This window comes from Phocoena sinus, chromosome 7, assembly GCF_008692025.1.
Source record: "Phocoena sinus isolate mPhoSin1 chromosome 7, mPhoSin1.pri, whole genome shotgun sequence".
NCBI classification, from domain to species: Eukaryota; Metazoa; Chordata; class Mammalia; order Artiodactyla; family Phocoenidae; genus Phocoena; species Phocoena sinus.
The window spans coordinates 31,655,249-31,670,726 of record NC_045769.1 but is presented as its reverse complement, the minus strand read 5'-3'; the positions used below and the strand labels follow the sequence as shown (position 1 = coordinate 31,670,726).

Sequence of the window (15,478 nt, the reverse complement as noted above, 5' to 3'; positions counted from 1 at the left end):
CCCGGGGAGCGCCGCGGCCCCTTTAAGAGCCGGGCCCAGGCTGGCCCTGGGGCCGCGGGAGCCCAGAGTGAGGCGCGCCGCGGAGGAGTTGGGAGCCGGCGCAAAAGTTTCCTCCCAACTCCGGCCCCGCGAGCCGCTGCCGCCGCCCACTCCAGCCCGGGGCCTGGGGCCGGCCCCGCCGCCGCCGCCGCCGCCGCCGCCGCCGCCGCCGCCGCCAGGGCCAGCGCCAGGGCCAGGGCCAGGGCCGGGCCGGGCCGGCAGTTTCGCTTTGGCGGGCGGGTAGCAGCCGCCTGGGCCGGGCCCGCGCCGGAGCAGGAGCGGGAGGAGCAGCCGGGCCCCTGGACCGCGGCGTCCCCGGCCCCCCGCCACCTGGGAGGTAGCCCTCCCCGCTGCCGCCTCCTCTCCGACTCCCGCCCGCCGGCGGCCGCCTGCCCAGGGCGAAGGGGTTCTGCTGCGAGCCCCCGGCCCTGAGGGGCGCCGGGGAGAGGCGCCCCGGGGTCTCTGTGCCCTCCCGCGCCCGGCGGCCCCCGAGAGTGGGGCCGCGCCGGCCGGCCCAGACACCTGTTCGGCCCGGCCCAGCCCGGCGTGGTCGCCGGGGGCCAGGATGAAAGTGACCGTGTGCTTCGGCAGGACCGGCATCGTGGTGCCCTGCAAGGAGGGCCAGCTGCACGTCCGGGAGCTCACGCAGCAGGCGCTGCAGCGGTACCTGAAGACCCGGGAGAAGGTGGGCGCGGCGAGGGGAGCGCGCGGGAGGGGCGGAGGAGGGGGCGCGGCTGCGAGCGGGCTCCCCGGGAGCGCTCCGCGGCCTCGGCACCTGCCAGGTGCCCCGAGGACAGGGTGGCGACGCTTGGGGGACGCAGAGCACCTGGGCGACCTGATTTTTCACAACCTGTGGCCGCAACTTCTGGATGTTGCTAATATAACTGACCTGGGCGTTTATGGGCGTTTGTGGGCCTTGCTTGTCCAAGGGTGGCGTGGGTACCGCAGCATGAAAATCACTCGGGGGCTCGTTAGAAAGGCACCATCTGGTGACCCAGTCCAAGCCCACGGCTTCAGAGTCTGCTTTAAAACAAGCTCTCAGGTGATTGCACTGGCCACTGAAGTTTGACAAGCACTGCTTTAGAAGTTGTTTGAGCGAACAGATCTCAAGGGAACGCTTGAAGGTGCTGCTAACCTCAGGTGTGATTTTTGACCTGCTAAGGCCCGCCCTACGCCTACTCTTTGGATTAGAAAGTTGATTGGTTCAAGTATCAGATACTCGGAAGTTATAACTGATGTAGCCCTTGGAATTTTAGCCCCGTGAGCTGGTTTCCCTCAGTGACTGAGGCAGGAGCTCAGGTGGAAGGATGCTGTGTGCTTACACCAGTCTGCACTTTGCTATTTTTACTTTAACACCACACAGTCTATCAACATTTACTAAGTGTGTGGGCTGTGTCAGGTCCCGGGTGACTATTGAAATGATGACAAAGAGTGTCCCCAGCTCTGTCCCTGAAGTCAGGAGCAAGTGAAAATTAAGTGGAACTCTGGAAGAGTGTTTTTAAGTGTGCAGTGCACGCTTAAATGTTCAGAAGACCTAGCTGGCCTCTGGAACTCGTATTTTTGGGTAACATGCTGGGCCTCTGTTTCTTCTTTAATGGAAATTTTAAATGAAGGCATCCAAGAGCATCTTTTTATTTTTTTGAATCCTCAAATGGGATATCTTGTTCGCCCCAAATCCTCCTCAAACAGGACAAGTCATAAACTCTTGCTTTAGAGGCCAATGATTCTCTTAATATTTGTTCTCGTGCTGTGAGAACTGTCGAAATGGTGAGTTGGCCAGTTTCGAGAATGGAAAGATGTAATTTCTTTTAATGTCTTTTAGGTTATGCAAGGCATAAAAGTAATTGTGTTTCTTCTAAATATATAGTTGAGACTTTTAAGAAAATCTCTTGCACCTCTGTGCCTCCACTAAGAATTATTATATAGGAAAAAATTCCACCCTGGATAAATACATGTGTATGTTGCCTTGACCAGCCAAGAGTTGGAGAAGAGCATAGTGAATGATCTGTTAATATCTAAAATATAATCTCAGAAGCTGGACTCTTTACTAATGGAATTGAGGCAGAGAGAGAAAATAATCAAAGTGGCCTGTATGACTGTATGAGTATTTACCCAATGGTTTTTCTTCCATTGTTACAGTAGTGTACAGATTATATTGTGTAATCCAGTTGAAAACTGAGGTTTACACAAGTAACCAGTTGTCCTTGAAATCATATTTCCCTAAAGTAAGCTAGGGTTAAACCTAACAGTGTTATTCTAGGCAAATTATTAAAGTAGATCTCATTGAAGGGTTGCTTTATTGAGATGATAAACTTATTTTTAATTGTTATTAAAAATAATTTATCTCTAAAACTTTGTATATTTAGAAGTTTAATACTTGGAGCTGTCCAAGTAATAGAAGTAAGCTATAAGCTTATAAATAACACATGGGGAACTAACTGTATGATATTTAATGCATTGTAATTTGATCTTAAAAGGTGTTAAAAAGCTATTGATATTCTGGACTGAAAGTATAATTTATAATATCACATATCCCATAGTATAATTGTATTGATCAGTTTACTGTTATTACCAGACATTACATTTTTCTGTGTTTACGTTTATATATTGGTGAATGTGACATTTAAAGGCCATCTGCAACTTAAAAATTCTCCCTCCCTTCTTCGGCTTTTAAAATCTCAATTTAATAACTGGCAAGTGATGTTTTTCCTTCCCAAAATATTCCTCTCTCATGGTTTCATTTTAAATAGCATTGTAATCATAACAAGGCTTAACTAATATTAAATGGTATTCCTAATGGAACTAAAATGTCAAGAAATACTCTGATAAATTCCATGCTTTTATCCATTGAATTTAGAAAATGATGGGAAAAGACCAGAAATGTCAAAATTCAATTTGGAAAACAGTTTGGCATAAATTCAATGTCTTTAAATAGGTGAAAGATTTAAAAGGCTTGTTTCCCTGGACAGCAAAGTTTTAAGCTCTTACTCAGTAGTAATAACACAACAACAAACATGAATTGTGCTTACTTGGTGCAGGCACTGTTCTAGGTGCCTTACATATATTAAATGACTGACTCCATGACCTAGGTACTAATATCCCCATTTTACAGATGGGGGAAAAAGAAACACAGAAATATGACTAGTGCATGGTGGAATTGGGATTTGAACCCAGGAACTATGTCTCCAGGTCCTTACTCTCAGTCATTAATACACAGGCTAGTAGGTCATTATGCAGTGTAATTTATCTAATTTATTTTTTTAGAGTTTGTTTTAAAAAGACGATTCCATCTACAAACTGCTGCAGTAACCTGTCAACCTAATGATAGCAGTTGTGTTTCTTGCAAAGGGATGGGACATCCACAAACTCCTCTTGATTTTATCTTTTACAGTATAGGTCTCTATGTTATAGGGAGAAGTCTAATTTCTGTGACAAGTATTGCAGGATTTGCATCAAGTATGTAGGATCTTCCTCAGTCTAATTACAAATGGAAAAATTGGGTAAGATCTCTGAGATATACAGGTAGAGGGGTAAAGAGGTAAAGAAACAAGTTTAGCGGGAACATGAATGTAAATTAAGCCCGTTTCTTCCGGGGCCCTGAATAATTTAGATGGGAGAAAGGCAGATGTCAAGATTGAGGATAGAGTTGAGGTTTGTACACTCTGAAAGGTAAGTGAAGCCCAAGGAAGCCATTCTGGATTTTGTGGGCAGCAGCAGAGAAGTAGCCACCTCCAACTGAGAAGAAACAAAGGAAACTGGTATTTGTGGAATGTGGGGAGCCAGCTGAATCAGCATCAGATAAGGCCAGAAGTAGGTAAGATGCTGAAGAGACGGAGGGAGCTTTGGGGAAGGCTTTAATTATGTTCTGAAATCTGGGACTTTGAGGTTCCTGTGGCCTCCCCCTCCCTGCCATTTGATGAACTCTCCTGGTGAGGTGAATTGACCAAGGGGCAAGAATTATGGGGTGGCTTGTCTTTGGAGCCTGGTAGTTTGTCATTGTCCAAGGCTGTAAATCCAGTTCAGTTAAGTAGTTAGTGGAGAGGAGATGGTCTTAAGTAGTCAAGGTGGGGATCATTGAGTAATTAGTTAATTAATCATCAAAATTACGTGTCACAGATGAATGGGTAATTGAGCCGTATCCTGCAGGGCTCTCAACCCTGGGTGATCATTAGTTACCTCTAATTTTAACATTTAACATTTTAAATAATACAAATGCCTGAGTCCCTTTCTCTAAGATCCTCATTCAGTGGGTTTGGAATGGGCATAGGTATTTAAAAAAAAAAAAAAAAAAGTCCAGATGATACAAATGCCCAGCCAGGATTGAGAGCCACTAATCTACTACCACTAATCTTTTGGTATCACTGAACTAATTTGATTATTAAACTCATTTGATGGCAGATACTATGTCTTAGACGCCTATGGACCAACCTGTTATTAGCAACTGTCTTTCCACTCCTACCCTGAATGAATTCTCACAGCAGGTGCTCAAATAACTTATTAAATTGAACATTCATTTTATATGTAAGTAAATAAGGGAGAGATTTGTTTAGTAACAAAAGTGTAAATGAGTGTATAGTGTGTGTGTGTGAGTTCAGGAGTTGAATGAGATAATATGAACGTTGAGTTCATGGGGTAGTGGGTATGATGGAATTTTTAAGAAGATTTGCGGATCTGTATGTATGAGGATAGTTTTTTTTTTTAAGTAAAGAAACATCTGATTGATTTTCAAAATGTATCTCCTCTGTATTCAGATATTTGGAATAATTTGTTTGTTTTGCAAGTTGAGATCAGCTTCCTGGATCTGAATGAAGATAAGAGCAATTATCTATATTGATGAACTGTGAGATCAATGTAAGAATCTGTGCAGTAATGAGAATCTGGTATGATATTGTATGGGACTAACCTGGAGGAATAAATTAGAATTCTTGAATTCCTGAATTTTTCAGCTTTGGATGTCTCGTTTCCAGATTTTAAGTTTCCTGTACACATAAGCTAGATGTATACCACACTGGATTCCCAGAATGCTTTTCAAGTTTATTGGGCACTGACTGACTAGAGTGCTTTATTTCCTATTCAGTTCTCTCCTCTCCCAATGTGTGGACTAGATATTCTTTCCAGCATGTGGATAGGACTGACTCACCATCAACAAGGCACATGTTTCTAACTTGGTTTTGGTTCTGTTACTTGACTTGCATTGAGCAGCCTCTGAGTTTGCAAACACAGGGCTCCTGGGGCCTGCTATGACCCACAGACATGTTTTTTAAGTTCTGCTCAGTGTTATATTTTGACTTAGTTGCCATGTTTAAATATTTTGAGATTTCATGGAAAAATCCAGAGTTCTGTCTTCTTTTAGGGAAAAAACAACCAGAAGCCCTGAGAATACTGGGCTTTACTTTCCCACATGGCAACCATCACCTGGAGCTGAGGACACCTCATAGAAGGAATAATTATGCTCTAGTCTCCATTATTACCTTTCCCAATAGCTGAGTGTAAGTTATTCTCCAGCTAAAATGCTCTCAACAAGATTATTAAGATCTGACAGCTAAAACCCATGGTTACTTTTCAGTCCTTATTTTTGATGATACCTCATCTTTTAAAACTCTCTTTACCCATGAGCTTTCCAGGCTTTTTTTTTTTTTTCCCCGTACACGGGCCTCCCACTGCCGTGGCCCCTCCTGTTGCGGAGCACAGGCTCCAGATGCGCAGGCTCAGAGGCCATGGCTCACGGGCCCAGCCGCTCCGCGGCATGTGGGATCCTCCCGGACCGGGGCACGAACCCGTGTCCCCTGCATTGGCAGGCGGACTCTCAACCACTGCCCCACCAAGGAAGCCCCTCCAGGATTTTTAAACATGTCTTTCTCTTCTTTGTCTTTGCAGGTGCTCTCAATACTGTTTCCTTTTGTGCTGGCGGCTCAGGGTTCTGGCCTTTCTTTCAGTCGGATCTCATCCATTCCATGGCTTCAGCTACCCTCAAGCACACACCCCTAGCCTTGTACTTACTATAGAACTCAATATCCACCAGCCTGTGGACTTCACCTCCTTGATGTCCCACGTACAGTTCGAGCCCAGCCTGTTCTCTGTACATCTGCTTCTCTGCATTCTTCTGGAGCCTGTTTCTCCATTTCTGGTGCCACCATTCACCTGGTTATCTAATCCAGAAACCTGGAAATCCTTCATTCCTTGATGACCTCTCATCCTCCATATTCTACCACTTGTCTAGTTGGTCAGAAAGTTCCTTTGATGCTTCTACATGCTGCCTCTTTGATCTGCTTCCTCTTTTTTGCACCAAACCTTGCGTTTCTCATTCCTACCATGGGGAACTGCAGCAGACCAGTAACTGGCCTTTCTGCCTTTCCTAGCTCCCAACTCTTCCAAACTGTTCTCCATTGAGGACTTCACAGCTGCAAATCTGATCATGTCTGGAGTATTGCTGGGAATATTTGAATGGCTCTACATTGCTTTTAGGTGAAAACCCACTTTGCTTACCGGTCCAGTATCTTCTCTATTCCTTTGTACCCTTTAAATTCGTACGTGCAACATAGTATTCTGTCACATTTTCCCCCACCCCAGGTAAATCCTGCTCATCTTTTGGGATGAGTCTCCAGTTGCCTCTTCTCTAGGAATTCCCTCCCTCCCTTTCCCCGTCACCATCACTTGGGGGGCCACATTCTTGTGTTCCTAGAGCTCCCTATGCTGTGCTTTCGTTTTGAAAACTATATCTTACATTATACTGTCTATTGGTCCGGGTCTAGCAACTTAATAGACAGCCCCCGAAGGACAGTGGTTTATCCCAGCAAAGGGTTCTCTTTCTGGGCGGGAGGTGCGGGCTCTGACCCATACAACCAGCTGCCCACTGTTCCTTTTGGCTTTGGCATTTTCTGCAGATCCCCTGCACTGTGCTAACTGATGAACAAAGAGAGTGTGGAGGATGCCACAGGAGGCGTGGGGTCTGGCCTGGAAGTGGCAGACATCACTTTTGTGTCAGCGCGCTACTGGTGAGACCAGCCATGTGCACCGTCTAGATGCAACGGTCTGGGAAAGTAGTCCCCTTGGACATAGGAGAGCGACTAGCTGGGCTCTGCCACATACTGCAATCATTTTGTCTCCCTTACTCTACTGTGGACTATTCAAGAACAAAGAATGAGTCTTATTTATTTTCCTATCCCAATTTTTAGCACAGTACCTGATATATAGTATGTATACCAGAGATGCTCGTTAAATTATATCAAATTTCACATCGTTTTCTTTCACAAAAATGAAAATGACCTTGTATTCAACGCAATGTTTTGTAAGTTTGAAATCTTTATTTGTGGTGTAGTTTTAAAAAGAAAGTCTAAATGCAACTTTTCTCTTGATTATCTTCCGATACCTCATCACATCCACATGTGCTGTAGGCAGTAGTTTAGTGGTCCATTATATCTGCCACACTGATTGTCTTTAATAACAGCTTCAAATTCCGACACTTTGTAGAGTTTTGAGACTGAGTACTTGGCAGTTCTGGATTGTCAGTGAAGGAACATCATATGTTTTTGTTTCATGAAGATTTGTGCCATGCTGTCCCATATATTTGAACAATGTTTGATTTTCAGCATTTTATTCATTAATTTCATGTGGATTTTAAAAATGATTGTGGACTCTCTCAATTTGGGTGGATCCGTTATTTTTTTTTTGCGGTACGTGGGCATCTCACTGTTGTGGTCTCTCCCGTTGCGGAGCACAGGCTCCGGACGCTCAGGCTCAGTGGCCATGGCTCACGGGCCCAGCCGCTCTGCGGCATGTGGGATCCTCACGGACCGGGGCACGGACCCATGTCCCCTGCATCGGCAGGCGGACTGTCAACCACTGCGCCACCAGGGAAGCCCGGATCCATTATTTTTGAAAGGCACTGTATCTGCATCTTGGGACTGCCGAATGAGGTCTGCCTCCCGTCTCGGGGCCCCACTGTTCTTTTGATTGCCAGACTCTCGCTCTTTGGGTTGCAATGAGATGGAATTGTGGGATACCAAGAGGACAGGATGTTTAAAAAGGTTTCACTCTAAAGTTAGTCTCTATCAGATGCAGTGCCAAGTATCATCCAGGTAAATACTCCCCGTCCTGCGCGTGTCCTCTGCCTCGGGTGAGGCTCTTAAACTCATCAGGTGGTCCTGGGCCCTGGAGGAGGAGCTGGTGGGGCATCACTTGGTGATGGAGGCAGATAACAGAAGAGATGTCTGCAACTCTTTGGCTAAACCACTCTCAGCAAGACCAGAGAACCACACTGACAGGGGAAATGATCAGACCCATTCTATTGCTTCATTTGAGGCAGAAGTTAAGGGTATGTGGGGAGCTCTGATAATAGACTTCTGAAACCTTTTTAGGGAGATTTAGAGCAAGTCTCGCTACTGTTCTTTTTATTTATAGACACGAACCCTAGAAAGAGTAACCTCTAAGCAAAGATGGGCTTCTGACAAGGGATGTCTAGACATAATTTGTACTCTTCCCTATTTATAGATAGATGGCCTATTTTGGGGAAGGGATGTGGAGATAGTGGGGAACCTGACTTAAGAATGATGGGTAATGACTGCAACCTCTTACTTGAAAAAGTATGTCGCGTATTCAGCGAGGGCTTAGTCAGAGCCCCCAGTAGTGGATGCTTTGCTACAGTTGCTTTTAACAATCCAAATGTCACTTCAGAGAAGATTTTACGGAGTGACATTGGGTCAAGCATTGTGTTTTGTGCTGGAGATACAGCATAAAATAAGGCATAGTTCCTGCTCCATCAGTTTTACAGACTAAAAGGGCAGAGAAAAGAATGTAAATAAGCAACACAGTGTGGTAGAGGGGCCCTGGGGTGGTGGACAGAGGGAGTGGTTGACTTTGACTTTGGAGCAGGGAGAGATGGGGAAGTCATGCCAGTTTCACTGGGAGTTATACCTGGGCAGGGAACGGACATCTGCAGGGCAGTAAGGGTGGGGAGGGTACTGGAGAGACAGGATGGGAGAGAGAAGCAGTCTGCTTCTGACTGAAGGTGTACCAGGTTTCCGGGGGGTGTGGGAAGAGAATGGCATTATGGAAAGTTTCCTCAGGCTGACTGTGGGAGGGAAGGGGAGGAAGGAGGCTGTAACGGGGAGGCTGGGTCCAGGCCAGGAGGCCTTCTCTATGACTGCCTTAAGAGCATGAGGACCCAGTGAGGCGCTCCGGGTGGGGTGGTGATAGTGTTTGGTTTTCTTTTCTCTGTCGATTATCCTGGAGGATGGAGACAAAGGGAGCTGGGACTGGAGGTGGAGAACTGGTCCACACCCTGGCTGTGGAAGTGGAGGTTAGACATATTGAAGCAGAAGAGGAAATGGGCTTGGAAACTTCAGGGGCCAAGAAATGAGACTTAGGAGCTGACCCTCTGTGGCAAGGGAAGTATGGGTGGAAATGAGGGAGAGGGAGCCGCCTGAGGCTTCCCTGTTCACCATTAATGGACACTTCAGTGACTCCACCTGCATTCCAGGCATTGCGGCCTGGGGATCTTAATGGACACTTCAGTGACTCCACCTGCATTCCAGGCATTGCGGCCTGGGGATCGGAGACCAGTGGGACACGGTCTGTGCCCTCCAGGAGCCCCGTAGGTGGGGGTAGGAGAGGTGGGAGGCTGAGCGTGGATGAGAGGCTTGCCAGGGAGTGTTTGAGGGCCCAGCTGAGATCATAAATCATGAGTTCATAAAAGCGCCAGTCTTTTGCATCAGCGTTTTGACATTGGATTAGAGCCTTGATTCAAGATTGGGATTGAGGGCAGATGTGGAAAAAATGTGGCGTCCAGAAATAAAAGTGGTCAGACTGAGTTGATGATGGTGTGAACTATATTGGTGGCTTCCAGAGTTTTGTGATGGAGTCACAGTGGCTGAAAGCCCTCTGTTTGCCCCTCCAGACCCACGCCTGTGACCTGGGAGGCTGAGCAGTGTAAACTCTCTTGCTATCTGGTGTCTAGTTGGGGTCAGCCATGGGAGAGGTCCCAGCGCGAGGCAGCTCCCTTCTTGCCAGGTCATTGTGGGTTGGCGGCTTCCCTTTACCAAAGGACACAGCTCCCATCAGGCAGCCCTCCCTGCATGCCTCTCTCCGCTGTATTGCATCCACTCCTTTCCCTGGCCTCTTGGGTACCAGGTGATGGCAAGGCCTCAGTACTTAGGAGTGCTATCCCTTAATGTTTTCCCTTAACCCTGGGCAAACCTTTATAAATAGTTTCTTTATTAAACTTCTAAGTGCCTAATTTGAGCGAACCATCTGTTTCCTGCCAGGACATGGACTGATAAATACAGCAGTAATGGTTTTTCCTTTATGACCCAGTACCCACAACACATGTATTCAAATGAAATAAGTTTCAGGAGGATGCTTACCCTTATTATAAATGATGCCCTCTTATTTTTTATTCTATTGTTTTTTAAAAAATGAAGTTGGGAGATACCGAATTGATTTCACTGCCCACTAATGGGTTAGGGACCATAGTTAGAAAACCACTGGGGCTACCTGATGTTTAGGGAGTCCTGGATGGATCATCAAGTCAGATGACTCTAGAAATCTCCACAGGGTCCCATTGTTTTTCTGGGTTGAGATAAAGTGTGAGGCTGAAGGTAAATTCCTAACATCAGGTATGTGTTAAAAGGGTTTAAATTACAGTCTATGGGCTTTAATGCCAAGTATCTCATACAGATAAGATTTATAAGATATTGACCCTTGTGAATGGCCGGCACGTGAGCTCAGAGTCACCTTGGCCCAGAAGTTCAGGTGGCTTGATAAAATCTTGGAGAAATTGAAAGAGTTTCACTTGCCCTCCCGTATTTCTTTCATCATGACATAGTCATAGTATTGGTAACTTTAAATATTAGGTTCTGGATTACTTCCTTTTGTAGCAAAGGGTTGAGGAAATGCAAGATGGATAAATAATCCTTGTCTGTATTTATAGGCACATATATAGAGATTCAGTGGGCTTGAGTTTTGACAGCAGTGTTTGATCAGAGACATTTTCCCAGAACCTTAAAAAAACAAAACTGCACTTCGGAAATCTCTAGTAAAAACAAAACAAAACTTTTTTTTTTGTTTGTTCCTACTAAATTTGCATTTCAGATCTTTCTGCCTTTTCTTTCACTTTTGTCTGTGGGTGAGCAGGGAGGGCTACGTGGGACTGTGACTGGACAGTGAAGCCTTCTGTTGCTGTATTTGTTTCCTAGGACCACAGTGGCAAAGTACCACAAGCTGGGTGGCCAAACCGGGTGGCTTAAAACAACCAAGTTTTTTTCACTGGGTGGCTTAAAACAACCAATTTTTTTTCGCAGCTCTGGAGCCTAGAGGTTCAAAATCAATGTGTTGGCAGGCTCATGCCCCCTTGGAAGCCTCCAGAGAGGAGCCTTCCTTGCCCCTTCCAGCTTCTTTTGGGCCCAGACATTCCTCAGCTTGTGGCAGCATAACTCCAGGCTCTGCCTTCATCTTTACATCTTCCCTCTGGGTCTCTTCTCTTCTTATAAAAACACAAATCACATCAGATTAGGGCTCACCCTAATGACCTCACTTAAGATATTTACATCTGTAAGACCTTGTTTCTAAATAAGGTCACATTCACAAGGTACCAAGGGACTTCAACATAGCCTTGGGGGGCGGGGCTGAATTGTTATGTTCAGTTCATAACAATTGCTATTCAGTTTAATGCATTTTAATGCATTTTCACTGCTTTTACAATAAGACATTGAGAAAATTCTGTTGATTCCCTGTTGCCTTCCCCATAGTGTTGCTCTCTTTATTCCTCAAGTTTTTGCTCCAAAATGGTCCACAGATAACTTGCTTCCTGTTTTATTGAGAAGTAAAGGTCTTTTGGTCTGATATCACTTGCTGCTACCTTCACTGCATTTCAGTATCAATGCCCTTGTTCTTAGCTGCCTCTTCAGGTACCTTATTGAGACTCATGTTTGTCTTAAATCCCGCCTCATCCCACGCCCTTTGTGTTCTGGTTTCCTCCAGCATTGGTGAAGCCCAGGGGCCTGTATGAATTGAATTCCTCTTCAGTGTATAATTAGAGAGTTTTTGAGCACCTATTCTGTGCTGTACACAGTCCCTTTCCTTCAGGGCTTCACAATCCAGTTGGAGAGACGTGTATACTTACTGAAAAGAAAGCAACAGCCAGGGGGCCACATGAGTTCTCCACGCATTAAGGGAGAGAACTCACAGTTGCCTGGAATGGCCCAATGTGAAAAATGGATAAAATCTAGATAAATGGAAGAAGGGAGGGGGAGAGATAAAGGAAATAGACGCATGGAAGCAGAGATAGAGGAAATAGATACATTGCAGCAGTTCTCAGACTTGCTGGTTTCAACGCCCTTATTGACTCTTCTGTTTTACAGGACCTGAAAGAGCTTTTCTATGCAGATTGTATCTATCTATATTTACCATATCAGAAATTAAATTAACTGAGAAATTAAAAATATATTTAATTGATTTAGGATAACGATCCCTTCACAAGATTACTTGTTGTCATGAAAATAACTATATTTTTCAAAGGAAAAGAAAAAATTTATTGAGAAGAGTGGCACCGTGTAACATTTTTGCCAATCTCTTTGATGCTTGCTTATTAGATAGCTGAATTCTCAAATGTGCCTGCTTTCTTGTTCAGTCTGTTGCAATATGTTGTTTTGGTTGAAATATATGAAGAAAATCCTGCCTCACATAGATAAGTAGCTGGAAGAAGGAGGAGCATTTTAAAAGCTTTTCCAGGTGCTTATAGATAAGCTTTCTCTATGCTACATGTAGATACGATAGTGATGGTTTGTTTCCATTTTTCTTCCTTTCTCATACATTTATCATATCACAGTTTCTATGGGTCAGGAACCTTGGTACCACTTAGCCGAGTCCTCTTCTTCGAGTCTCACCAGCTACGATAGAGATGAAAGCTAGGCTGCATTCTCAGGAGGCTTGACTGGAAAGAATTGGATTCTGAGCTCACTCAGGTGGTTGGCAGAATTCATTCCTTGTAGCTGTAGGACTGAAAGCCCTAGCTTTTACTGGCTATGAGCTGGAGCTCTCAGCTCCTAGAGGTCACCGTCCTTTCCTAGAGATCACTTGCAGTTCCATATCATGTGGAACGTCCCATCCTGGCTGATTACTTCATCAAGCCAGCAAGGAGGATCTCTAAAGCATGATGGCTAGCAAGACGGAATCTTACATAACATAACATAATCATGGGGATGACACCTCAATAGGGTTTTAAAGATTAGTTGTAATGTGGAATCTGAAATCACGCCAAGAAAATTTTTGTACTCTGTTATAATTCATTCATTTGTGTTGTACTTTGAATAGATCTTCTATCCATGTGCGACGTTCTAACATCATACATTGGTCATTTGGAAAACATTGGTTCACTGAGTTATGCCAGTCTCCCAAACGTTGGCACCTTTAGTTATACAATTTCAAAACCACATACATTGACATTACCATCAATTTCATCAGAAACGTGTAAGTATTGGGAAACTATCAAGCTCACAGTGGTTGTTACAGTTTTCTAAAATTTTAATTTTTCCTTTATTATTGGCAACAAATACAGTCATTTGTTTTCCACGAAGTGCTCAGGTTCACATCATTTGTTCTTGATGTGAAAAATGCCAAAAGGTGAAGTATGAATGATCATAGTTTGTCTGTCGGTCATTCTCTGAAATGAAAATGGTGCTCCATGAAAAAAAACAGTTCAACTCAACTTGATCAATCATGAGTGCTTTTGCTGAGGTAACATTGCATGTCATTATGCAGGAGTGCTTTATGTGGACTTTCTAATCTTCACATCCAGTGTCAAAAAGATGTGAATCAAGGGTCAAAAATTAATAACATTTTTATTGCTTCGTCAAGGGCATTCTTAAGTTAAATTGACCGTTTTTTTTAAAAATGCAAATGAGTGAGTGGCACTGAAGAATACAGGAATTTCTAGTACTGTTACTGCCTTGATTCAAGCTAAGGCATCTGCCATTTTACCCACCACTGCCTTTGCACCGGGAGTGCAAGTGTCAACATACTTGTTCCAAGGATAAACTGTGGGATTCCAAAAAGTTATTCAACATGTTGACTGTTTCAGTGCTAGTGTTTATTGTCAGGCATTCACATACCAAAAAATTCTTCAGTTAGTATCAGCACCAAGTAGTCATCTCATACAAAAGAAACAGCAAGTTCAGTTACACCTGTAGATCAATCCATGTGTAAGACAAAAGTACAATTCTACAGATGGGATATTAACTCAGTCTTCACATTTGTAGCCAGATGTTTCATTTGAGGAGTTCCAGTGTCATTGGAAACTGGCACTGTCATACCTTATTTTTTTTTTTTTTTTTTCCGTTACTCGGGCCTCTCACCATTGTGGCCTCTCCCGTTGCGGAGCACAGGCTGCGGACGCGCAGGCTCAGCGGCCATGGCTCACGGGCCCAGCCGCTCCGCGGCATGTGGGATTTTCCCCGGACCGGGGCACGAACCCGCGTCCCCTGCATCGGCAGGCGGACTCTCAACCGCTGCGCCACCAGGGAAGCCCCTCATACCTTATTTTATTTTATTTGTTTTTAACTGACTTATCCAGTAGGCATTCAGCAATCTCAGTTGTATAAGGCTTTCTTAGTTAACTAACGCAATACAATAGCTTACCCTGTAAAGTGCTTCAGTAGCTTTTTTCATTTCTAGTTTGAAAAGCTGTTAAAATGTTTGGCTTTTAAAATGTTCATTATGCCTGCATTTAAAAATATTCACTTCCTTTTTCTTTAAATTCTAGGTGCTTAATTTCAAAATGATACTACAACTATTTGAAAATGTTCTGTTGCATTAGACACAATAATGTAAATTACCAGTATCTTTGAGGTCGAAGAAATGATAACTTTCATGTTTTTGTCTATTCACAGTTTTGCACCTTTTTTTTTTCTTTTGGTAGAGTTTTCCCTTCTATGAATCAGAGACCTCTGGTGTGTCAGTTTCATCTTTTAAAAATATCCTTAAGTTTAGATAGTACAGCTGTGGTGGGTGGAAGAAGGAGGTTTTCTAATCCCCCTTTTTTATATGTTGAATTTTTTATTGTTGTAAAATATACCTAACATAAAATTTATCTTTTTAACTGTTCTTAAATATACAGTTGTGTGGCATTAAGTACATTCACATTGCTGTGCATCCATCACCACCATCCACCTCCAGAACCTTTTCATCTTCCCAAACTGAAACTTCATACCTAGTAAACATTAATTCCCCATTTCTCCCTTTCCCCCAGTCCCTGGTAATCACCATTCTACCTTCTGTCTCTTTGAATTTTACTATTCTAGGTACCTCATGTAAGTGAAATCATACAACATTTGTCCTTTGAGGCTGGCTTATTTCATTTAGCATAATGTCTTCAAGGTTCATGTATGTTGCAGCCTATATCAGAATTTCCTTCCTTTTTAGGTTTTAATAATAGTCCATTGTATGT

At 44.1% G+C, this 15,478-nt stretch overlaps 1 protein-coding gene across 2 annotated transcripts in view; it reads left to right on the top strand.

The window, feature by feature from the left end:
- The first annotated feature begins 500 nt into the window (after positions 1 to 500).
- The window catches only part of PARD3B (par-3 family cell polarity regulator beta), a 1,051,931-nt gene continuing 1,036,953 nt past the window's right edge, over positions 501 to 15,478 (top strand). The window contains exon 1 of one of the 2 annotated variants that reach the window (XM_032637435.1): positions 501 to 724. In XM_032637435.1, coding sequence (XP_032493326.1) covers positions 605 to 724 — 120 coding nt within the window. In that variant the 5' untranslated portion in view covers positions 501 to 604. The remainder of the gene's footprint in view (positions 725 to 15,478) is intronic. The other variant, XM_032637436.1, reaches the window with a different exon arrangement.